We start from the raw sequence: 25,672 nt of genomic DNA on the forward strand, positions 1-25,672 counted from the left end.
CTTCCCACCGTGCCACCCCCAGATGAGAAAGGAGACAAGCACAGGCAAGTGAAGGGGTGATAAACCCATTGTTGCCCATGATCTTATGGATGCCAATCCCTCAGGAGCAAGTAGCAGGGAAGAAGGTATTTTCCAGGCTCTTACCTAGGTTTCTCCACAAAGACATCTTCAGGGAGCAGATAGGGAGCTTCCTTCTGCCGCATTTGGATGACCTACAGAAGACAAGCAAGGAGCTAAGCTCAAACCCTATGGGTGGCCAGGAGAATGCATGCCAGGATTGCCACCGACAAGGCTCCAAGCCTGTTCCCAGACACTCCCTCGCATCGCACCTCATGGATGTGCTGGCAGAAGGTGGGCACGGTGGTGAGCTGGCTGATGAGGTTCAGGTAAGCTGCACCGAGGGCAAAGAGCGCGCACCGGTTGTATGCTGTCAAGTTATCCTCATTGATCTGGGCAATCTCCTGCAGCAGAGACACAGCCCAATGAGATAAGGATGGACAAGGCACCAGGGTGGTCCCCATCTACCTCGCGGCATCACCTGCCCTGCAAACATTGCAGCTTTTGGAGCCTGTGTTTGCAGCGTTTCAGAGGCCAGCAAGGGGACTGAGGTCTCTCCCCCGCGTGTTGGTCTCATCCCACTGTGGTGGGAGAAGCTGAAAGCAGGTGAGCCGTTTGCATCCTGCTCCCTCAGAGACCGGCAACTCTAAAGCACACCCCCTCCCAGAGGCTTCTTCCCATCACACCACCGCCTGCCCCACAGCAGCACACCCAGCTCCCCCCTGCCTACCTGCACAGCCAGCACCAGGCGGATGAGGTCCACTACAACCTCCTCATTAGCCAGCTCGATGCTGATGAGCATCAGCATGCTGTAGAGAGCCTCGTAGTGAGCCTGCACGTTGCTTTCCTCCTTGCATATCAGGTAGATGTGCCGGTAGAGCTGCTGGCCATGCTGTGGGGACATGGAAGGATGTGGTCACTTCCTGAGCATCCCCTGTGAGCCACACACAAGAAAAGCAGCAGGGCCCAGCAAAGGAGCCTCCATCCATGCAGGAGGGGGCAGAGCTCCTCCTGTCACCAAGCACACAAAGAAAGCCCCAGGCAGAGGGAGCTGTGACTCTTGACAGGGAAGGGGGCACCAGCAGGTCCAAGAGCAGAGGCCTGCAAACAGCAGTCACAGCACCGAGCCCAGGGAAACGATGCCTCCTGCAGAAGCATTATAGAAATCACGGTTCTGACCACAGTGGAAAAATAAAGCCCTGAGACACACTGCTTGAAAGCAAGGCATGGGACAGAGCAGGGCACATGCTGGCACAAGGGAAACTCAGCTCTGCGACACTTTTTGTTTCGGGGACTGCATTGCTGCTCCCTGGTGTGCACAAGGCAATAAACTGATCCCATCTTGGCCTCAAGTTAGCTCCAGAGGGCTCTGCACCACCCTGGAAGGGTTTTAAGGAGGCAATGGGGGCAGGGGAATAAAAATAAATAAAATCAGGCAACTTCAAAAGCCACTTGACAAGTAGCTTTTGGGATACCACACATCCTGGGGTACTCATTCCTTGGGGCAAATAGCAGATTTAGGAGTCTAGAAAGGTCCATGCATGAAGTGCTGATGGAGATTGAATCCCATTGGCTTTTCCCAGGGACATCCCCAGGTTTAGAGGCATTGTGGTACTCCAAGACCCAGTGTGACTTGGGGAAACAGAGGCACAAGTCCTCACACTGGTCTGCACAAGGATAACTTGACCCAGACCCCGACGCTACCTTCTTCATGAAGACAGTATCTTGGCGCGAGCATTTGTCCACTTTCACCTTCAGGACTGAGATGTCACTAATGGTGCTGCAAGGGAAGGCCAAGAAGAAGGGAAAAACTCAAAGAAGAGGAAGGGAGCCATGATTCCCACACACCTGCACAGCCGCTGGCCAGGAACAAGCCCTCTGGGAGGAACCAAGGGGCAAAGCTAAAGGTGGCTTTTAAAACCCATCCACTTCAGGTATTCAAGAGTACGGAGCCAAATCACGACAGGATTCCAAGGCAGCGGCACTCGGGAACACAACGGTAAGTCAACAAAGAAGCATGCAAGCCAAGCGGATCATCAGGACCACAGCAAAACCCATGGAGATGTTTCCATCTGGGATGACAGTCACTTCTGCAAAGGTAACGCAGCACGGACAACACAAGTGCCCAGCAGGCCTATCCGTGGCGATGCAATGCAGTCAATGAGCCCACTCGAGGCAGTTACTGCTCCCGCACATCCTCCTGGGACCACTGCCTGACCAGTTACGTTCAGCAGCATGGTCCCACATCCCTCTGGGCACAGTCTCTCAGAGAGACACTTCCCCCCAGCTGGCTCTTAGCAGACCACTGATCTGCAACATTAAATCACCCCAGAGCTGGTACTGGATTTATTAATAATCCGGTCAGTGCTCCCAGCCCTGTTGGGGAGCATTCCAGGGTCTGCAGGTCCCAGCCCTGTTGGGGAGCCCCTGGGATGTACCTGATGGTGGAGAATTTCTGCCGGTTCCCGTGGCGATCGATGAAGCTGATGAGAATCTCCAGGACGAAGAGGCGGATCTCAGCATCTTCCATGAGGGCTGCAGAAAGCAGCCTGTCCAGGAAGGCGCTGGGAAGGGCTGTGAGCATGTTACTGCACTGGAAGCCCACAGAGACCTGCAAGCATCAAAGAGAAATGGAGGCAATGTGACAGCATCACTTGGAGGGGTTGAAACACACCAATAAGAGGGGATGCAAGCAGAGAATGCTAAGCACAGCTTGAACACTTCCTAATCCACCTCAGGGGAGAGAGGATCCATGAGCTCAGCTCTGCCATGCCAGCAGCTGGGACCTCACGGGTCTCGTGGGGGCTGGATGCTCTGCAGGGATGGGGAGACGTTCATACCTGCAGGAGGGACTTCAGGAGCATGATCTGCGTCAGCCGATTCCGGTTCTCTCTGTCACAGAGAGAGGAAGCAAATGGTAAAATCCAAGTGAAAACAAGATAACCCTCCTCCCATACCCAAACGATGGAAAAGCCTGAGAAAAGGCAGGACCAGTTAGTTTCCCAAGAGTCACCACCACAAAGGGCCATGCCGTAAAGGTCTCCAGCAAATGAGCTCCAGATTTAACAGCCAGCAAAAAGGCTGCTAAGCAACTGATGTGTGTCTGGGGTGGGTTGACCCTGGTGGGACACCAGGTGCCCACCAAAGCTGATCCATCACTCCCATCCTCTTCAGCTGGTCTGGGGGTAGAAAATGTAAAGGCAGGCTGGTGGGTTGGGATCAGGGCAGGGAGCGATCCCTCAGCGGGTACCGGCACGGGCAAAGCAGGCTCTGCTGAGGGAAATTAGTTTTATTTATTACCACTTAAATCAGAGTGGGATAATGAGAAACAAACCCAAACCTGAAGACACCTTCCCCCACCCCTCCCTCCTTCCCAGGCTCAATCTCCCCCCCACCCCGATTTCCCTCCCTCCTGCCCTGGGCGCCACAGGGAACCAGGAACAGGGGCTGGGGTCGGTCCCCCACCCGCTGTCCCTGCGGCTCCTGCCCCCCGTGGGGAGGGTCCTCACCCCCTGCCCGGCCCCAGGGGGGTCCCCGCGGGGTCCCCAGCCCTGCCCCCGCCCGGGCTCCTCTCCCCACGGGGCCAAGGGCCCTGCCAGGAGCTGGCCCAGCGCCGCTGCCCGCGGGTCACAGCCCCCTGCGGGCAGCCCCTGCCCCGGGGGTCCTGCCCGGGCTGCGGGGGGGAGCTGCCCCCGGGGGCTCCACGGGCTGGGGGCACGGCCTGCCCGGCCGGGGGCTCCCCACGGGCTGGGGGAGCCTCTGCTGCGGCGCCTGGAGCCCCCCGGCCTCCCCCTGCCCTGGCCTGGGGGGCTGCAGGGCCGCGGCTCCCCCCTGTGCTCGCTCCTCTCTCCGGTCCCACCTGCAAAGGGGGTTTTTCCCCTTACCCCAGGGGCGCTCCCACCATCGCTGGTGGGTCAGCCCTTGGCTCCATCTTGGAGCCGGCCGGCATCGGCTCCACGGGACACGGGGGAAGCTTCCAGCAGCTTCTCACAGAAGCCACCCCTGTACCCCCCGCTGCCAAAATCTGCCTACACGTCCTGCCACAGGCAGCAGAAACAAGGCAGCACCTGCATGTCCAGGCAGGCGCAAGCTGAGCTCAGGATGATGAACCATCCTCTGGATGTCCCCATTCCATGGAGGCTCCCAGTGGACACCAGGCGCTGGCTCTGAACAGGCTCCTCACTTTTAAGCAGCTGAAAATTGGCGAGACTAAGCCCAACGCAGGCTGTCCAGAGAGGTACCCCTGCTCCTTGCTCCTGTCTCACTTCCCATCATGAACCAAATTTCTACCTCAGCAACATGGAAGGGTTTTATGTGGAAAACAGGCAATCTTGAATCCTCTGCTGCCTGCGCTCAGTCTTTCATAGCCCTGCGGGAACACAGGGAGCTCACAAGGGATTACCAGGCTGTCCCACCACATGCGGCCTGTGCTGCCCACCCTGGCCAGGGGCTGAGCTACACTGTGAATGGCAGCACCGCGATAAGCTGAGCTGCACCTCCTCTGCACACTCCTGGTTCACCTACACACGCAGAGCAAGCACCATCCCTCACACAGCGTCAGAGGAGATCTAAAAACTCTGCCGGAGGAAGCTCGTGAGCTGATAAAGGAGCAGTGACAAACAGCCTGGCACAGCCAGGCTGAGAAGTGACAGCCATCCCGAGGCAATGAGCCCCATTCTGCTCCTGCAGCAAGGAAAGCTGCCCTGGTGGAACAGCAGGCAGCCCCAGCGTATCTCCCAGCCTGTGAATCGGGATTGAACGCAGGCATCAGGAACTACCCCCATGTGAGTGAGGAGCAAAGCGTGTCTTCCATCAGCCAGCAAAGCCTCTCCCGTCACAGACAAGTGGGAAGAGCCTGACCGTACTTTGAAGATAAATATAGCATGAAAATCTGTTTGCTCCTTACCTACATGTTTCAGCGCTGATACCCTCGCTCCAAATAGCTCTCATGGTCTGTTCCCACACTTCTTAAGCAATTATGTTTGTTTGGGTGTTTTCCCTTCCTTCTCTTCCTCCACTGCTGGGTATAAATACCACCTCCCGCTCAGCATTAATAAAAGCTCAGAGGCAGCTCAGAGGGGCCATGTGCCAGTGGTGGGAGGCAGCAATGAGCAGCCAGTCCCACAAAGTCAAACATGAACTTCTCAAAAGCCCCCGTCAGCCCTCACTCACCAGTGGCCACCTCGCTGCCCTGAGACATCTGAAATCACTCCCCTAAATATTTTTTGTAGTTCCCAGCTAGTTCTGAATGACACCCCAGGATCGATCTCCTGACAGCTGGATCTCTCAACAGGGACCCAAAGAAACGCAGAGTTCAACTTCCTCTAAACACCTTTTCCTCTCGATGCTGCAGTATTTCAAGGGGCCCTTGTCAGCACAGTTACAGCAGGCAGCAAAGCATTTTAAAGAAGGATCACGCGTTGCTCAGCTTCGCTTGGAAGCTCTCAATGCTTGGCCTTCCTGTTAAATGTCCCAGTCTATCCCCAAAGACCACCTGAGAGTGGTTTCAGGAGCTCCCCAGCTCTGTGTTCAAAGCCTTACACCCCCCTGCTCCATGGGACAGCGGCAGGGAGAGCAGGGCAGGGGGGGAGAATGAGGAGGGAGGCAGGCATCCGTTCTCACCCAGCTTTGCCAGCCTCGATGGACTGCTGCGAGGAGGGCAGTGGCACCTTGTTCATGATGAAGACCATCACCTCAGACTGCTGGTAGGTGGGCAGTGTGCTGGCAAAGGACCCTGTGGGGACAAGAGCACGATGGCAGTGTGTGAGGCGCAGCCCACCACCCCCAGAAGCATCCCAGTGCTGTGGGATCTGCCTGCCTGCCCTGCTCCAAGCCTGGACCCCTATAGCCAGGCTGGGAAAGGACAAGGCCTGCCTGGATCCAGCACCTGCAGGCAGCTTTTCCTTCAGGGTGATTCAAGATCCATCCAAACGCCTCTCAGATGGAGCAGCCCCAGGCCCAGGCAGGGTGGCGCTGAGAGATGCCAAGCCCTGCCTCTACCCCTTCCTTTTCTGGGGCTGGTACTTCCCCATCCTCAGTGGCTGCAGCAGGTTGATGCCTACCTTCTTTCCGCCCTCTCCTCCCCTTCCTCAGGGTCTCCTACCCGGGGAGAAACACCCAGCTCTGCCAGGGATGGCTGAGGTTGCAATGCCACCTGCTGATAACCCGCTGCCACGCTGGCGGTGCACCGCAACAGATAAATCTCATTTCCCATCACTGCTTTTAGGATGAAGATGACTTTGTTTCACCCCGGGTAACGCTGCGGATTCACAAGGCAGGAACCCACCAGCACAGCCCGCACCTGCACCATAGGACACCTCACCTATAGTTTTAATGACGGCCTCCTGGAACATCCTCTCCTCGTGCTCCTTGATGATCTTGGTGCTGACACCGGCAGCGCAGTCATAGCTCCCCGTCAGCGCGTAGTCAATGCTGAGCCGCAGCTGCCTCAGCAGGGTGTTAAATACCTCCAGCACCGTGGGGCCTGGGGTGGCAGGAGGGGAGAGACAGTGGAGCACCACCAGGAGGAGAGCAGCACTTTTCCCCGTGGGGATGCAGGCCATAGTTTCCCCCAGGACAGTACAGTTTACGCATCCCATCACACCATAAACAGATTGAAAACCAGTTTGGCCCGACACACAGCGACTTTTAACACCCACCAGCTTCCTCAGTCAAGACAGGAAAGAAATGCCCTTCCACGAGCACCATCACCTCAGCACATTCACATCAAGCCCCTGAAAATCCCTTGTCACAAAGGCAAAGGCTGGCATTGCATCCAGCCCTCTAGGTTTTGGTTGCTGCATGTGTGCACAGGTGGTGTGCTTGGGAGCACTGAAATGGCACAGAACTGATCCCCAGCATTCCTGGCTGCTCCAGACTGGATCCCTGATCGTCAGCTCACACCTGGGTGCACACCAGAGGCCAGTCCAAACCTCTGGCACCTTTTCACCGTTCCCACCACAATAAAAGGGCGAAGAGATGGACAGAGAGGATAAATTTATCTGCTTACCGACAGATCCAGAGGCTGCGATTACCGCTGCCTCTGACAGGACCTCCACGATGCCCGCACGCACAGTGGCCGCACTTTTGCTATTGGCATCCAGGTGCCCCAGGAGCTGCTGGATCACAAGATGGGAGTGCTGCGGCTGTAAAGAGAGCATGAACGTCAGTCAGCGCAGGTGCTGCATGCACAAGGTGACAACCCATTTCTGTAACCTACATGGCCACCAGGGACAAATCCTGCACATGCACCCAGCTGCACCAAGTCCCTGCCCAGCTCTTTCCAAGACAGTTCTGGATGCAAAATGACAGGAGGCACCTGGAAGAAGCCTGTTTTAAATAACTGAGAAGAGCTTGGAGCAATTTGCACGGGAAAAAAAAATCTGAAGAGCTGTACAGACCTAAGGAAATTGTGACAATTGATCCTGGGGATTTCAGGGATAAAGGATCTGATTTTTGCTAGGGTTTCCCAAAGTCATCTATACTTCAAAAGGGTCCTGCTGTGACCTTACACCTCCAATATACATTAACAGGATTTTATAAAATTTAGTAGCACTGTAAAGGGTTTTAGGCAGTTTACAGGATTAAAATGTGGGGAATTTAAAATTCATTCAAAAAGAAATGAAAGCAGGGGACAGCGATCTGCTTCTCACTCTAAGAGTTCTCCAAGCAGAGAAATGGCTTGGCTGAGTGCAACAGCAAAGCAAACTCCCACGGGGTGAAGTGGGACGGCAGGTCTGGGACAGCCTCAGCACAGTGGGAGAGGGTGGGAAGGCAGCACTCATGCCAGCAGAGCTTCATTGAGATCCACACGGAAAAAGAAAATAAATGGACCTTTACCCCTCACTTTGGGGGTTACCTAAACGACATTTCCAAGGCCCCCAGTGAGAAGGGAAGAGCCTGGCAGGGTCTGTCTCTGAGCACCCCCATGCCTCAGAACAGCGATGCTGGGCTATAGGCAATGCCTGGTTTGCCTGGGGCACGTTTCACCCCAGACAGCTCCTCTCCTTTTCCGCAGGGCTGAGAAGCCTGGGTTGATTCATACAGTGGTGATCTGGAAAGAGGCAGCTCTCCATCAGAGCCCAGCTGCTTCCTTTGGAGCGTTCCACAGCACACTGCTAGCCTGTCCGATTCAGCAGGGCTTTGCTTTCCACTGAGAGGAAGGGAATCGCTCCCAGGACTGAGATATAAGCCCCACCAGCAGCATCCTAAAATACACACAGCCGGGATAACTAATGCCCATTGGCATTTCCCCACATGCCCACGCTGCCGTACACCCGGGCTGTGCTCATCTCCAGCCCGTTTTGGGGCACACTTGGTGGCCAAGCTCACTGCGCCGGCATGCAGCAATGCAGCGGCGGCTCTGGCTCAGCCCAGCCGAGGAGGCAGAGGTGGATGCTCCCAAGCATGCATGTGTGTCCCCAACCAGTGGCACCAGTCAGAGTCCCGCCAGCTCCCCACCTGGATCGAGTACATGATGATCCGGAAGCAGCAAGTGGCAAAGATCTTTGGCTCCCAGAGCGAGTGGTTATCCAGGTGGCTGGGGAAGAGATGGAAACGGAGGGGTAAGTAACTGGCAGTCCCCCAGACCCTGCAGGGGCGAAAGCAGCACCAAGCACCACAGACAGCCAGAAGTAGCGGGGAGAAAATGCTGCAGGAGAGGACTGGGACACAAACTCCTCTCCAGGGTGACTTTTCTCAGCAACAGCTATCTATCCCATGCCATCTTCCTCACTGCATTGAGAAATGAGAGCTCAGCCTGAAACCCAATCCCCCTCTCCAGCACTGTGCCAAAGGGAGCCAGGAGCCCATGCCTTCCCCCCAGCTCCCTGCATTTGCTGTTTCCCTGCCCCTCAGTTCCCCTTGTGCCAAAAATGAGGGATGCTCGACTTACATGAGGACGGGTTTGATGGCGTTCTTGATGTTGCCGTACGCCGCTCGGCCCAGCAGCTCCCGCAGACACCTCTCCGCTAGCTCTGTAGGACTCTCCTTCTCCTTCTCGGTGGCTTGCAGCGGGGAGGGGGAGCGGCTGCGAAAGCAGAGGAGGGTGATGAGCACGGTGCTGAGAATGGTGCTGAGTGTGCGGCAGCAGTGGGGGAGAAGAGGCACAGAACCCGGCCAGGGAGGGCTGAAACAAAATGGTCGTGGCACCTGCCTGCAACCCGTGCTGCATAGGGCCGTGGGCTGCCCCACACGCAGCCCACAGCCACCCCACACCATCCGAATGTCACCCTGCCAGGCAGATGGGGTAGCTCCATCCCAGCAGAGCCCAGCGATAAAGCGCTGCTGGATTTGAGCCAGATCAGAGAGCAGCATGGGTGCATGGATTGCAGAGGAGGGGGGCATGCCAGGATGGCCCTGTGTGCAGCGCCAGGCTGTGCCAGGCAGCAGGGACAGCCCCTGCAACCCTGGGACCAGGAGGACAATCGCGGTGCTCAGTGCTGGAGGCACAACGTCCTCCCAGGGTGGACACAGCTTCCCAGGGCAGGAAGACCAAAGCCGTCACGGCCCAGCACTAGTCACCCTGAACAGACACACCCCAGAGGAGATCCATCCCCTTTTTCCACACTTGGACTCACTTGGCATCACACAAACACCACAAATGTTTTTATCACCTTGACGCTTCAGTTTGCAAGAAAAAGGGAAAAGGCATTTAGCCAGAAGCCAGCTTCCCAGGCTGATATATCTCTCAACCTTCAAAAGGAAAATCTCAGGAGGAATTCATGCCTGCTTCTCTGCTCTGCGCTTCCCAGCTGAACAGCTCCCCTTGGAACACCCAGCTGGTGGCCAGCACGCAGCTGGTGAGGGGTGACACCTAAAGAATGGAGGGGCAGCGAGCAAAGGCATTTTTCAATTCCTCTCGCCCGGCTTTAAAATAACTGCTTCAGGAGCATTTAAGCAGAAATCCCTCACAGAGGCCAGCCCCCCGAGCCTTTGCAAACAGCATGCCTTAACTGCAGGGAGAGCGCAGGGAGCTCTCTGCTCCGCAGGAGCCCTGGTGCCCTGTGGTGGCCAGGACAGCAGTAACCTTGAGAGCACCCACCGGGTGACACGCAGAGCTCCTGCCACCTGCGTCATCCTTCAGTGAGGCACTCACAGGGTTTCTCCTCTGGCCGCAGACCACGTTTTTCACGAGCTGCGGGCACAAATCAGCCTGCAACGCCTCTGCCCTGCAAAACCTTGTCAAAAGCAGCCCCGGGGCCTCGAAGGTGCTGGTGGAGCAGGTGGGTCATGGCAGCACCGAGCACCGACCTTTCGGCCTCCTCCACGTGCTGTAAGTTGAAGAGCAGCGAGGGCACAATTTTGTCCATGTGCTGCGGGTCCCAGATGTTGGCTTGGAGCTCGTCGTTCACCGTCTTCCTCACCACTCCCTGCAGGCCTTTAATGCCAGACATCCGGATCCTGGGGGAACAAACGGAGACCAAAATGCTACGTATCTATATAGCATACATTGGTTTACATTTATACGCACAGACATACACGGGTGAAACTACGCAAAAAGTTGGAGAGAAGACAGTGATTTCCGCGCCACTGGAGGGGTTCAGGCAGGCAATGCCCCAGTTCCCCTGGCATACCCCAGGGCAATCCTCCTGCCTCACACCCCCGAGAGATGTGGCTTCCCGCAGCCTGACTGGGACAAGCGGGAAAGGCTCTGAACCAGCTAAATCCATCCTGGCAGCAGCAGCCAGCTCCCATCCACTGTCCTCCCCAGGAGGCCCCTGGGCGAGCAACAGCCACGCGTCTCCGTGGCATGTGCTAGCCAAGATGGAGAGGGGGCACCGGCAAGCCTGACCTCTCCAAAGGATTGCGTTTGGCCCTGGGAAGTCTCCGTTCTCCAGCTGTGGCATGTGTGGAGGGTTTTCCTATTTCCTCCATTCCCAGCAGCTGCAGAGCTGAGCTGCACCCATGGGGATGCTGGATGCTAGGGAAGCCCAGGTGCTTTTTGACACCTATGTCCCTTCTTGGGCCAAAGATCCTGGCTCTGCTCTAGTCAATAAAGTCATCAATGAAAATTTCCCTACACACCAGGATTCCCAGGTCTGAAACCAGCCCCTCAACACCCACTGCTAATGCCAAGAAAGATAGCACGTGCTTATCTGCAGAAATAGATGCATCAAATAACCTGCTCTGAGGTCTCCCTACCACATTTTGCAGATGTAATCAAGGCAATAATCTGACCAAGACACAATCCTTCAGGAGCTTTGAGCAGGACCAAGGGCCCAGGAAAGCAGTGTGCTCCTTTTTAATTACAGGAGCCGCAGAATTTCTCTCTTCCTGTCTCCAATGCAATTTAGCCAGTGTCACTGGTGCCCTGAAGGTCAAGTGAAAATAATTAGCCTTCTGCATTATTTCCTTATTAAGGAAAATAAAACACCCTTGAGTCCACAGTGTGAAAAGGGGACAAGAAGTGGCAAGCCTCAGGGCTTCACCCCTCTGCAAGGCAAGCGGTCACCGGTATAGCAGCTCCAGGAACAGCACCGACACAATGCACTCAGACGCTGCCTGACACCCAGGCTCTCCTCAAAACTTGTCTCTGGCAGCAGTGGCCTCCTGCCCAGAGCTTCCCAGTGAAAGCCACCGGTGCTATGCCACCAGTGCCTCCCAGGGCCATTCCAAGCGCCGGCTCTTTTTAAATACATCACCAACAGGCCTGGTGTCGGCAGCAGTAAACAACATTAATCTGTCTGCTTTAGTCGTAATTAATCCCCCTGGGGTACGTTTCCCATTACAGCAAAACAAGTCAGTCCTCAACGCTGTCTAGAGAGGTAAGCGCCTCTAAACACGGAAAGTAACGGACCACACGGCTGCAGGAGGCACATTTGGAGTGAACGTTCATTCTGCCGAGAGTTGGGGGCCTCTTCCCATCATCATCATCATCCTTCCTTTTGGGGCCAGTATAAATTCCTTACCTCCTGCTCTGAGCTCCGGCAGTGGAGCAAAGACAATAAATGCTTAAAGATGCACCGAGGCAGCCCCACGATGGGCAGACTCCAGGTTTTACCTGCTCGCATTTTGCCCAAAGAAAAGAACTCTGAAGCCCAAGGGCACGTTTGTCCCTTGTCCAGCCACCAGCTGTGGTCAGTGAACACAGCTGCCCTGCTCTCAGGACAGCAAATACCCATCAACTTCTCTCACACACATCTAACGCTGCACACAAATATCCCCCACAGCCACAGAGGCTGGATACGCACTAGACTGTGTTTTCTAGGCTCCTGCTTAATCCTTCCATATAGCCAGCTTGGAAAACAAGGGAGGGCAGAGCACTGAGCGCACCCAGCTCTGGGGAATCACAGCAAAAATCAGTCCGTGCAGCCTGCATCCAACCTGCCCTGGAAAGCAGGCGCTTCCGTAGGAGAAGCAGAGGCTAAGGGCACAGGGAAAGCCCCCCAGGATGAGTTCACAGAACCAGCAGGGTCAAGGACACCCCTCCAGTGGCACTCACTTGGTCCGGATGTCCAGGTCGTCGTGGCTAGAGTGGCACATCTCACTGAAGCGGGAGACAAAGAAGTCGTAGCTGCGGTGGTAAGATGGGGTGTCCTCTTCTATGTTGGCAAACTTCACAAACTGGGGAGAGAAGAAAGAGGGGGTCAAGCCCAGAGGGCACGGCAAGACAAATATTCTTAAAATTCCTCTCCAAACCAGCAAACACTTGTGGGCTTCGGCAGCATAACACAGGGCTCGTTGCTACAGCAGCTGGGGGGGTGCTCGGGATGCCAAGCCAGGCTGCCCAGCTGCACCCAGGACACGGGGTCGCCGATCGGGTACATGCCACCGCATAGCCCCACTGAGCTCCAGCAGCACCCAGGCCTGCCTCTGGACACTGCAAACATCACCACAAGCCCCCACAGTCCCTGCAAAGGGCATTTAGAGGTGCAACCCGGCTCTGAGTCGGGGATCCCTCATATGCAGCACACATTAGGAACAAGAGGTAAATTTGCCCCAGCTTCTTGCCATCCTCCCAGATGGCACAAAACCTGGCCAACATCTCCCAAGCACTGCCGCAGGGAAAACAGCCTTGGAAATGCCGGTGGAGAAACCAGCTGCAAGATGCTTATTAACCACATCCCAGATCTCACCCGCAGCCCCTGCCAGCACGAGGTCCCATCACTCCCTCTCAGCGTGGCCAGGCCAACAGGCACGGGGCTTGCCAGAAATGCCACCAATTGAGAGCTGGCTGTTTAGCTTTCAGGGAGAGAGTTAAGGAGGAAGAAAGGATAAACACATCTCCAAGCTTTCCTCTGAATTCTGAAATTTATTCATGAATAGATGGGAACAAAGGGTCGGGCAGGAAGGGGGACCCTCAACTCACCCACTCATGCTGACAGGGGTAGCTTTAAAAAAGGAAAAATAAATAAAACCTCAATAGCACAAGAGCTGCCACAGAACCCAAAGTGTCAGCTCCTGGCTGGAGCATACAGAACATTCAGCCTGTATCCACCCAACAGCTCCTGGTGCTGCGAAGGGACAAGGTTTATCCTTGGCCTGGGACAAGCACTGTGTGATACAAGTCCCCATGCTTTATCCTCCCACTCAGTGCAAGGGTGCAAGCAGCAGCTGCCCACCAAGATTTAGGCAGAGAAATCTGCTGGCTGCTTTTGTGCTCCTGTGCTGCACCTGCTTCATCGTGCTGGGAAAGCTGAGGCCATTTGCATGGGCATGCGATGAAGGGAGAGGATGCTCGCTCTCCAAGCTATCCCCCAAACCATCCCAGCTGTTAACTGCTAGCCAGCAACACTGGGAGAGCACCAATGCAGTGCCGATGCTGGTGCAGCCCCAACAGCGTGGCACGAAGCTCTGCAGTTGCACCGAGCAATCCCATGTCACTCAGGCAAGCTGTCCTGGGCAAAGGCATCAGGACCACAGGGCTGTTTTTCCAGCTGGAAGGACCTAGCCTATCTCCAAGGGGCCATCCATCCACCTGGTATTTCTTAGGATGCTCAGCACCCTCTCGAGATGCCATGCTGCACGGAAGCTCCCCTCTTTACCCCAACCCCACCTGCAGGCTTTTCTCACTTTGTGCTTTCTGCATTTGCTGGCACACAGCCCCGCCAGGAGAGCAGCAGGTGAACCAGCCCACCGGTGCCCCTCCACAACTGGCAGAGCCAGGCTGTCTATCGCAGCGCATCACACCAGTACCGATCAGCATGCACCCGCTGCACCGGGCTATTAATAACGTCAGCTACAAAGGCTGGCTCTGCGCAAGCAAAGGAGCTGGCTCAGCCCTGCCAGGAACTGTTTCCAGAGTGCAGGGACAGGCTCCAACTGATAAACTCCTCTTACTCACCAGAAAAAATGCAGGGCTCTTATATAAGAAACCTCTGTACCAGGCAGCTCACAAAGTGGTTTTTTGAAGCTCATGGCAACTCCACGTGCAACCAGAAGCAAGGGCAGGACGCAGAGTGAGCAGCAGCAACAGGGCTCCCGTGGCAGCTCCAGGGGAGCCGTCCCAAGCATCCCACAGCTACAAAGCATTGTGAAATAAAGCAACGAAGCGGTTTCTTGACAGCCAGTATCTGCAGGTATCAAGCCACCGCCACACAGAGGTCGACAGCTCATTCCAAGCCATCAGGCAACCAAACAGGACTCCCTCACCAGTGCTCCTTACTCTGGAGCTGCTGAAGCCCCAGGGATTGCCAGCCCGCCCATCCACGCCAGCAGCACTCAACTTCAGCTCCCTGCCCCAGGGCAGCTCCCCAGCCCTCTGCCAGGCACAGTGAGCCCTGCCTGCCTCTGTCCTCAGGGGACAGACCTAAACACATGACACCACCGTGCCCGGTGACACTGGATGCGTCAAGGTGCTCACATCTGCCAACAGCTAGAGGCTGCTGCCCTCCCGGCACCCATTTTCAGCCTGCAGCCTCCGGCAGGACCAGAACTTGTAAAAACCAGCCAAGAACAGAGAAAAATCAGCCTTGAAGCCTCTCCTTCCTCCAATCTGCCACTCACTCACGGACTATTGTGTTTTTTCCAAGACTTGGCTGCCCCTACAAGGGTGCTGTACCATGCAGCAATTATGGGGGATGTCCATCCCAGTCCCACTGCCAACCTGTGCCCAGTGGCAAAAAGCAGCACCAGGATACATGGAAATGACCCAGCAAGAGCTGGGTCGGCAGGAAAGGAGGCATCAAACCTTCAAGGAAAGCGACTTATTTTCACTAATGGGCACTGCAATCCAGCCCAAAAGCTGCTTGGCAGCTTCACGCGGTGTTTCCACTGGGAAAACTGTTTAAAACATTGAAATGCAACACTATTTCTGCTGTGGTTTGAAGGGGTGCAGGGCTGGGAAGCTTGGGGTTCCTGTGCTTGAAGCCGACAAGCTCCACCTGAAACACGACTGGGATGACTGGGGAGCAAGCGCAGGGGAAACACAAGGAGCGCAGCTGCCCTGGAGAAGCAAAACAACGGCTGGGAAGGGATAACGCTGCCACCTATAAATACATCAGACATAAATACATCAGAAGAGGAACATCAAGGCGTGGGAAGAGCTGTTTAAATGAAAGATCAATGCTGGTTTGAGGAGAAATAAAACAGGAATGACATCGAGCTGGAAATTAGATGGTTCCTACCCAAAGCAGGGAGGTTGCCCAGCAGCCTCCTAACAAGGATGAGAAACCAAAGTGGATTGAAGCTGCTGCTCCATATGTTCATGCCGGGGACTATAGAACGGGGTTAGAGTGATCACAGGACGCTGGATTTTTGCTGCCACCTCCAGTGCTGCAGCCGTGGAGCCCAATGGGCTGGTCCTCGGGATCAGCCCCTCCACAGCAGGACACCTTGGCTCTGCGCGAGGAGGGAGATGTGTCTCAGGCAAGATTTCACGCCGCGGAGAATGACTCACTTGGAGCAGGTTTCTATAAACAACCTCCTCCCGCCTTTGCCATCAGCTCCATTATTGTGAAGACTGCTTGAGACAGCACCCTCTAATTAAGCACGAGCCTGAGGCACATTCCTCATTAGCAGATATAGGAAGAAGTGTCTCATTATCATTACTCACTTTTCTATAAAAGCACGCAAGTTTTCTGTACTATTTCCCCTCTGAATGCTGCCACACTTGAGAAAGCCAGAAAAAAAAAAAAAAAAAAAAGCCACTAAACCATCATTCCTGAACTGGACTCCTCATTAAAACACCTGCTCCCAAGGATTCCTGACTGCAGTGACAGCAGCGCTAAGGAAACACCTTATCTCTGGTCCAGGACCATCTCTCCTCTCCACAGGTGCCTGAATATGGGAGGTTTGCTCCACACAGGCAGGAAACATGAGGCAGGGCTCCATCGTCCTTGTCCCAGTGCCTCCCACTTGAGGAAGTCTGCGTTGGGGCCAGTACGCTGAAGCATCTACCATGGCATCACGAGGGCTGTCCCCTCCCCAGCTCCATGCCCCATGCCAGTGGTCCCTCCGATTCAAGTCTCTGCTCGGGCACCAAGGACCTGAGGAGTGGCCATACAGCGGCTGCAAACAGGGGGATGCTGGCTGGCTTGAGCTTTAAACCCTACCTCTAGCGCAGGTCCCTCAGGACCCTGGGACAACCCTGTGCTTCCCAAAGAGCTCAGGGGCTGGGCAAGGGGACATTGCACGTGTTTGCAGGCAGAGCTGCGCTGCCACAGAGGGTGTTTTCTTAGCAAGAGACCCAGCTGCTTGCCACTGGGCTGGATCCAGGTTGCTCCAGCACGTCTCTCAAGAGGTTTGGACACCAAGTGGCACCTCTCCGGTCTCCCACAGGCCACCCTTGTGCAGAGGGACATGACTGCTGCCTGGAGACCCTGCTCCCATTGCAAAGGGCTTTCCCAAGCAGCCCCTGCAGCACACCCAGAGCTTACAGCAGCATCACTGCACTGATGCTGACAACAATAAGCTGTTGTTGGGAGTGGGTTTCAATCAAGGGATCAATCCTCCCACTTCTCCAAGGGCTGTGGATTAATAGGTTTGCTGATGGGCAGCTCACATCGCTTTCAGCTGGGAGCAATTAGCTGCAAGGAAGAATGGGGTGTGAAAGGTCTCCGCTCACTGCCCATGCCCCAGTGGAGGCATTTACAACCCCACATCTGGGATCGGGCCGGCTCCTGGAGGACAGAAGCGTCACTGGACGCAGTGCTACCCGGCCCAGGTGTCAGCAGAAACATTAATAAAGTCCCTCTACCCATCACAGGTGGCAAAGACCTAAAGCACAGAGCTGAGCTGCCTGTGTGTTTCCCAGGCACTGGAGAGCAGAGTCAGTCCACCCTCCTGCCCACAGGATGCTCAGCTCCATCTAAACCCCCCCTCTTAAAAAGCAGCAAGGACAGATGCTGCTTGTCTGAGCCATGCTACCAGGCACAGGCAGAGCCCTCACAAGCCTGCGTGTTAAGATAAACCTAGTGTTCCCAGTGAAAACCAGCAGAAAGGCCATGCCCAAGCAGCTGCTGCCTGCCAACCAGGATCAGCAGTTTGGATGCTGGGAGGGCGTCACCTTTGTTGATCGGTGATTCTCCTTTCCCCTTGTTTTATGTCTGTGACCGACACATCCCCAGTCCAGCTAAGCCATTTACTGCAAGCAGCAGCTCTGTTTAAGCCAGCCCTTATCTGAGCACAAATAGTTCCCAAAATCCATGGGGATCACCTCCTAAGTTGGTCTATTGTCCGAAACCGCTGACAGCCCCCATGTTCTTGGGCTCGTTTAGAAAAAGCTGAATTCAAGAGCAATGTTCACAGACCAGTCACAGACAGCAAACAGCAGGGACAGCACACAGGCAATGCAGCCAGGGTCTTGGAAACCTCACATGTGGCAGGACACAAGAGACGTGACACCATAAATTCTCCCCTGCAGCCGCTCACTGTCCTTTCCCAACAAGGTTTCCTGCCCTGGCTCTGTGCAGAGACGTGGGGGTGACAGACAGGGTGGAAAGCAGAGGGCAGGATCAGCAGGGAGCTGCCACCTCCCACTGCGCTGCTGCTCACCGAGTTAGTTCCCAGGATCTGCAGGTTGGGCTTCTCCGACTCCAGCAGCTTCGCCACCATTTTCAGGAAGCTCTCCACGAAGAGGTTGATGCTTTGGCAGTGGCAGGCCATCAGGAGCTGGTCCAGGGCCTCCATGGCAATACACACGTACCTAGGAGTGGGCAGAGGGCAAGGTCACTCCCCAACAGCAGCGTGGGCCCGCCACCATCCCCCCCCTCCCCTCTCCCAAACCAGCTGGGTGCCCACCAGCAAAATGCCAACACCCTGCCCTGGCCAACCCAAGAAGAAAAAATGTCACCATTTAAAAATATCCCCAGGGTATTTTGGGGTGTATTTGTTGCTCACAGCATTTATCTTCCTAAGCAAAGACCCAGCTGCCCCTGGACCAAGGCTGCCAGCAACACCTTGCATCTCCCCCCGCGCTGCTTGTGGGCTTCCCTTGCCCTGAACTGGTCTTTGTATTCCGTGAGGGAGCACTGGGCTTGGCACTGGGTGGGCTCAGCGTCACAGGCAACCCTTCCTGCAGACCCAGCTGGTCCTGGCCAGGGAGGAGGAACAGGATGGGAACACAGAATTAGATCGATGTGCTCCAGAAAAGCTGTGCTTAAATGCACAAAGCAACCCTGCAAAGCGTATTCGCATCACCCCAGGAGTTCCCTGGGGTGAGCTGGGTGTCCTGCGGCAGCGTGCAGGCCAGGATGCAGCATTTCCCACACCAGGATTACTTCATCCCCCATCCCTCCGCGGATGAGGCTCAGTCGCTCAGTCTCTCCGTGCTGAAGAGGGACAGGGGATGCCCAGATCCAGATTTCAACACAGTAGCAAGAGGGGATGCACCTGTGATGGGTCCCTGAGCTGCCCAGGGGACCTCCCTGAGCACAGGACATCCCACCCCCCCACCCCCCACCCCCCGCCCAGGCTGAGCTCACCCACAGACCACCCTATGGCAGCTGGCTTTGCTGCAAGCTGCCACAGTGCATCTTCCAGGCTATACATTAAACCAGTCCTGCAACACTCCTGCCTCTGAGAGGAAACTGGAAAACCTCATGCCCAGTGATGAATCTCCATAGGGTGCCCATTACAGTGGCGGCCAGCTCATCACACTGCAACTGAACAATTTGTCAGGTGTTGCTTCATAGTTTCAGGACAAATTGGGCTGGTTGCTTGAAGCGGCTCTGGCGATCAGCATGAAGCATCTGGCAGCACTTTCTGCATCGACAGCATCTGGTTCGTTATCAGTGCAGGGGCTGGGGCCTCTGGATGGGCTGCTTGTGCAATGACCACACAGACCTCCAGTTGCTGGTTGCCCACTGCATGCACAGAGCCCAGCGGAGAAGCAAACTCCGGCCACTTACCACTCTGAGCAGGCATTTATTCCAGCTGGAAATACCCAAAATAACACAAAAAAACCCCCAAATGGTGATTGCACTGTGTGTCATAGCTCTAGCTCTTCTTGCAGGACCTCTGAGGTATCCGAACACCCAACACAGACCTGGTACCAGGACACTGGGAATAAAACAAACTTTACAGCTCCTACCACCTCCCTTTGACTCCTGCTCTCTGTGTGGCTATGAATCTTTGCACCACAGCAGCTCACATCGAGCCCAGATCTCCTGACACGGCCGAATGTCAGAGGCGGCAAGCCCAGATCTCACGACATCAAGCACAATTTCTCCTTTAACCTCCATTTTTCAAGCCAGCTCCTTGCACGGCTGGATTCGCAGCCTGGGTGGCATGCAGCAGCCACCAGCTTGTGCTGCAAGGGGGAAACCCGAAAGCCCTGAGCCTGGCAGCAGTGAGGTGGGCAGGACTGGGGCAATTAGAGGGGCAGCTTCTGTGCTTTTGCTTTGTGCATTTAAGCACAGCCAGCAGTGAGGTGGGCAGGAGCTGCCCCTCTACTTGCCCCAGCCCTGCCTGCACACAGAAGGGCAGCTGGGGAGGCAACTGCCCTCTCAGGGAAAAGGTGGTGTCTGATAAACCCTGGACTTCCAGGTTGCAGCTGGTGAACCACAGAAAGATCGATCCCTTCTCCTGAGGCCCCCAGAACTGTTGAAATCTGGCTCCAGTCTTGAGTAGATTCTCTGGTGTCTTGTAGCGTGGTTGAGCTCACGCTGCAGCCTTTCCTTCAGGCACCATTACAGCTCTTCCAAATACTGCGAAAATAAGCCACCAACTATTCCTGGATCTGTGAGTCTCCTACCCATCTGTCAAACTGGGTTAAAACTGGCCCAAGGGATAAAAACAGTATGAAGAGACGACTGACGATCAGCATGAAGCATCATGCTCCTTCCTCATAGGAAACAAGGCTGAAAACAACATTCTGTGCCAACTATTACTGCAACAGCATGGCTTCTCTTTTGGGGTCAACTGGACACAGGCCACCGAGAGGGGAAAGGGATGCTTGCAGAATCAGAGTCATCACCTCTGACCTACCCCAACCATCCTCTTCCAGGGGGTGGGTTGCATTGCTGCGAACTCAAACAAGAACACTTTCTCCTTTTAGCAACAAAGTTGACAAAGTGATAACACCCAACGGGCCTGAAAACAAGGCCACCTTCACCTCACATGCCGGAGAGGCACCCACATGCTCAGCGGCTCTTTCAGAGCCTGGCCACAGTGCCCGCCGCGGGGCGAGCCCTGCTGCTCCAGTCGCAGCGCCCTGCAAACGAAAGGCTGATCCAAACCCATCTCCGGCATTTCAAAGTTAGACTTTGAAAATTAGCTAGTGCTCCAACCCAGTTATGTGCCTATACGCACAGGCGGTGGAGGAGGGAATATATTTCCCCCCCACCCACCGAGGCTTGTCATTAGATGTCAAAAATCTCCGAGAGCTTTTCTTTTCCCAACATAGCAAGCAGAGCCTGTTAACAGCCACTTAAGCGTAGAACATCAGGCAGAGCTTTGAATGTCCTGTCACTCCCGATGACGGGTGATGCAGATGAGGCTTTGAAGGTTTTCCAACTTTAACACTTCTTAGGCAGGCTGCTGGCTTCTCTCCCCCCAGGATAAAAGGCAGGCTGAAGTTCGCACCACGAAGCTGAGCCGTGTCTGTCTGCTGCGGCTTTGTTTGGGAGACAACAAGAAGCAGCCCAGGAGCTATTCCAAAGGGAAGGAGCCCTCCCGTGCTCCCCCAGAGTTTCTAATTAGGGCACTCAGCTATTTCCAGGTGGGCACCACTCTCCTTGCAGTAAACACAAGCGTGTTTACTGTGTGGAAGCGACACAGGGAGGGAAGATGGAGGGGAAGGGGGCCCAGCCAGGACCACGCAGGTAAGCTGGACAGAGCAAACCCAGCAATCCCCATCCAGCTCAATGCATCCCCATCATGTGCTCTCTGGAAAAGCATCAGTGCTCCTGCTTATGCCACATCACCATAGCTCAATAGAGATGTGCATTGGGTGCAATGCTCCCAAGCTGAATAACTCCCAGCAAGCTACAGCCAGGGCCACCCTGTTTAGCTGCTTGCCCACACCTAGCCAGACCTCCATCTGGCTCTGGAAGAGCCACTGTGGGCTTTTAAAGGCCAGAAGGGTGCCACAGGCTCCTGACGATGGCCCAGACGGATGATGACAGTTCTGCTGCTGGTGACAAACACCACACAGACTCCTCAAGCAGGGACAACACGATGCCACGGAGATACTATGTGGCTCCCAGCTTGCCTGGTCCCTTTGCAAGGAGTTTGCACATCCCTGCACACTTCCACATCTCACTTTCTGAGGCAGGACATGCTTGGGTCTCTTTGCAGCATGCTCACAGCTTCAGGACAGCTTGGAGCATGCACGAGCTGTGTACCTGTAGCTACATCCCACCCCGTGCCTGGACCCCCTCTACTATCTAGCGTCCCATCATTATTCCAATCACTGGGATGACTGAAACAGTCTCCCAGCCCTTACCCATATCGGTGTCGGCTCACATCTCGGATGAGCCGCTCGGAGAGGTAGGCACCAATGCGATCCAGCTTCTCTGGGGCAGACAGGGCATAAAACGTCAGCTTCTCCATGTTGGTCTTCACCAGCCCATCCTGAACAAGAGCAGCACAGGGCGTCACAGCCTCACACCCAGACCCAGCAAACACCTCTGCAGCAAACCTTGGCAGTAATGCCAGAGGTCTGGGGCACGCCAGTCCCATCCCAGCACTTCCCCACACGTTGTACGCCAGGGAAGCCAAGTGAGGATTGCATTTAGCCTCAGCTGAGGGCTCTCGGAGGCACCACAGCCAGGGGTGACCCCAGTGCAAGCCTCTATCAAGCACCCCACACCGTAAACACAGCAAAAACCATTTGCCAGCACCTAGTAATGCACCAGCACCAAGGGAGACAGGGGCAGACAGGGACATCAACACCTCTAGGCTGCTGAGGCCAAACGAAACAAGCACGCCAAGCAGTGTGGAAAACTGCAGTGCTTTCCCCTCTCCACGTGGCTCGGCAGCAGCCTCTTGTTCAGCTTCGCTGCCAGCAGCATGACAAAACAAGCATTCACCACCTCCCTGGGTAATCCCAGCCCTGCTACCCCCAGCTGGGAGCCCCTCTTCCGCTGCCTTTTCTCTCAGCTGTGAAAGGGAGACAAAGAGGCTGGATTTTGGATGCTCCAGACGCAGCTGGCAGGGCATCCCCCATCACCAGTTCAGCAAGGCAGAAAGCAGGGCACCAGCTTCCCTGCATCACGGAAGCGTAAGCAGTTTTTCAGCTCAAAAGCCTGGCTGAGGCCTCAAGAGACCCCTGCTCTCAGAAGCTGATTCTCTCATCCTGCAAAGAGAAGGACATACGCCTTCAGGTCCAACCCCTACCCTCCCATCCATCCATCCTCAACATCTGCCTGGCACCTCCGGGAAAGGAAGCCTGGCTGGAGGAGCTGCTTCTGTATTTCCACTCCCAAACAGGCTTTAAAGGAAAATCCAGCCCTCCAGGCACAGCTTTTTGGAGTCAAAGCATCGCCTGCCTCCCGGGAGCTGTTTCTGGGCAGGTCACAGCGCGTCCCTGAAACCCAGGGACCAGAGCTTTGGTGCATGACACACCACACCAGAGCTTCGGCGTGCGAAGCGGAGCCTCGTTTACCTCTGGGTCCTCAGGGAAGATGTTGTCGACAAGTCTTTTGTAGCGAGGACGCAGAGCACCGCAGCAGCCGCACACACCTGGAAGAGAGGAGACAGAGCTGGTCAGTAGGGATGAAACCCTCAGTTCTCGGGCAAACCCTCGCGTGGAGGTGCCTTTAGTGGAAAACATATCCTTGGATTCAGTGGGGAGGCCCAGGAAGAGGACAGGGCACCCAGCTGATGACATCCCAGAGTTTTGCAGCCAAAAAAAAACAAGGGGAGAAAACTGCAGCTGAGAGGCAGGGAATTGGATAGTGACCAGCATCATTTGACACAGGACTGCAGGGTTATCTGCTTTTTTCACCCAAGAAAACATCCCCCAGAGAACAAGATGTCCAAAGTTCCCCTAAATCTGTGCTTCTCTGTCTCGCAGGATCCCCTCTCGCAGGCCCTCAGATTGAGAGCTCTTTTGTCCAACTCAAGGACACACTACTCACACCCTGCCTCACGCTCCCCACGGAGCCAGCAGCGATAAAGAGAGCACAGGCTGCTGGGGACAGCAAGAAAGAAAACAGAGAGAGAGCATCTTATGAAGGCTATGAAAGGAAAACAAGTTTTCCTGTTTGCAGCTCCAAAGCTGAGCTGTTGAGAAACAACAAGCACCTTCGATGCCCCTTTGGGCAGCCTGACCACAGCCTTTCTCCCCCGAGGGGATCACCAAGCGACCTGTGTTTCTCAGGTCACCACAACCATACCCAGCCCCTCTTTTTGAGGGGCTTCAGACAGAGCAGCAGAACATCCCCGATGATGCACCAGCCGTGCCCTGCGCAGCCTCTCCGAGAGCCAAACCCTCTCGCAGCAGCGAGTCCACAGCCCAGCAAAGAGCGGGCACTGGCCGCATCCCAGCTCGGAGCGAAGCGATTAGCCCTAGATGCTAAATATCCTAAACGGGGCTGCGATCCCCTGCTCTGCTTTTGGGGAGCTGCCGAGGGAGGAATGGATCATTTGCAACCTGGATATTTCTCCCTGTGCTACATCCTGATTCTCAGGGCCATGGCACACCCTCCGCAGCAGCCAGGGATCCCCCGTCTTCAGCCTGGGGACAGCCGGTGGTCCAGGTGGGTTCTCAAGCATCTGTTGTGCTCCCACACCATGCCCCAAGCATGGGGACAGCTGCAGCACCAGAGAGTTCAGCATCCGCGGGCACCTCCACCATGATACATCACCCTGCATAAAGCTGTGCCAGTGCTGCCCTGCCCACCAGCCGCTGATGAATATCTGTAGACTTTGTTTATTTAAAAAAAGGGGGGGGGGAGGGGGGGAGATTGCTCGACATGCTACCCTTCCCAGCACCGCTCCAAGGGCTTTGCACACCAGCATCCCCTTGCTCCGTTCGGCACAATGCATTTTTTCCCCGGGGCCCAGCGTTCCTCGGATGCTGCACCCCACAGAGGAGGCTGGTGTCAGCCACCCCAAAGCACCAGCCTTTGTGAGCCCAGGGAAGCGTGAGTAATTTGGGGCTGGTTTTTGGCAACCACTGCCTAGAAGCAGAAGCCGGGGGGACAAAGGCTGCGCCGGTGGGAGCCGGCGACCGCTCCTGCTGGAACGCATGAGCTCACGCCTGCTCGCGCCAGCTCCCGGCGCTGGCACCGCTCGCTTCCTGCAATGTGCTCGCTTGCTTCCCGAGCACATCGCCTCCGACGGCGGGTGTTCACGGGGAGGGGGAGGCAGCCTGCACCTCCCCTGAAAGCTGCTGCTTGCTTTGGGGTCCCCTTTGGGGCCCAGTGCTCCCAGCAACGCTGCAGCGGCAAAGAGCTCCTTCCACCTCTTGTGCTCTCCCTGCCAACCCCTCCACACCTCCCCGCTTTCCAATATTCTGTTTCTAAGTCTGGTATCTGCTGTTCTCCCTCCTCCCTCGTCAGCTGCCCTCAATCGATTTCGCTTTTTCCAAAGTACCTTTAATCTGGCCTCTTAATAAATTCTCATTTGCCATTCACACAAACAAGCATCTGATGATCTCCTGAATCCTCTTAATAAATTCCTCTCGCCCAGGACAGCCTAGCCAACGTGACTTATCTCACCTTGCTGGGCCATGCATCCCTGCCAGTGTCCCAGCACAGGTACGAGCTCTCCCCGCAAAACAGCTGGAGAGTTTCCCCGTAAGCGATCCTATTAGCCAAGAAGCCAGGTCCCCTCCACTCCTACAGCCTTCTCGACAATTATCTCACCTCCAGAAATGTGACTTTAGAGTATTTTCAGGATTAATGCACATTCCTGTCTCTGGAAGAGGAGCAAAGAGCTCAGCCACGTTGCCAATCCACCACCCTCATCCTGATGAATGAAGCTGAAGAGCAGACACAGCACAGATCCCATCAATAATAATTACAGAATTAAATATAATGCCTTCCCTCTCACCTAGCATGACTTCTTCCAAGAGTAGAAGATTTTTAAGGCTTCACCTAAAGAAAGCAGCAGCGGGAGAGAGACGAAGACCTGAAGCACCTGCCAGGAGAGGGGACCCGGGTGCCCCATCTGTCCCACGTGGCAGGACGGTGAACATGGTCCAGACAGGGAAAGCAGGAACATTGCTCAGCCCAAAGTACATCAGGTCACCAGTGGGTAGGACCCCACCATGGCCCAGCAGAAGGAC

At 55.4% G+C, this 25,672-nt stretch overlaps 1 protein-coding gene across 5 annotated transcripts in view; it reads right to left on the reverse strand.

The window, feature by feature from the left end:
• The window catches only part of EFR3B (EFR3 homolog B), a 40,852-nt gene that overhangs the window by 5,917 nt on the left and 9,263 nt on the right, over nt 1-25,672 (reverse strand). For all 5 annotated transcript variants that reach the window (XM_055811074.1, XM_027785577.2, XM_027785578.2 and 2 more), the window contains exons 2-17: nt 23,045-23,121; nt 21,884-22,011; nt 17,992-18,142; nt 12,500-12,621; nt 10,309-10,458; nt 8,951-9,085; nt 8,518-8,596; nt 7,067-7,202; nt 6,380-6,541; nt 5,680-5,791; nt 2,898-2,949; nt 2,496-2,668; nt 1,762-1,837; nt 788-949; nt 330-461; nt 145-212 (exon numbers count right to left, since the gene is read on the reverse strand). In XM_055811074.1, coding sequence (XP_055667049.1) covers nt 145-212; nt 330-461; nt 788-949; nt 1,762-1,837; nt 2,496-2,668; nt 2,898-2,949; nt 5,680-5,791; nt 6,380-6,541; nt 7,067-7,202; nt 8,518-8,596; nt 8,951-9,085; nt 10,309-10,458; nt 12,500-12,621; nt 17,992-18,142; nt 21,884-22,011; nt 23,045-23,121 — 1,915 coding nt within the window. The remainder of the gene's footprint in view (nt 1-144; nt 213-329; nt 462-787; nt 950-1,761; nt 1,838-2,495; nt 2,669-2,897; nt 2,950-5,679; nt 5,792-6,379; nt 6,542-7,066; nt 7,203-8,517; nt 8,597-8,950; nt 9,086-10,308; nt 10,459-12,499; nt 12,622-17,991; nt 18,143-21,883; nt 22,012-23,044; nt 23,122-25,672) is intronic.

This window comes from Falco peregrinus, chromosome 7 (assembly GCF_023634155.1).
Source record: "Falco peregrinus isolate bFalPer1 chromosome 7, bFalPer1.pri, whole genome shotgun sequence".
NCBI lineage: Eukaryota > Metazoa > Chordata > Aves > Falconiformes > Falconidae > Falco > Falco peregrinus.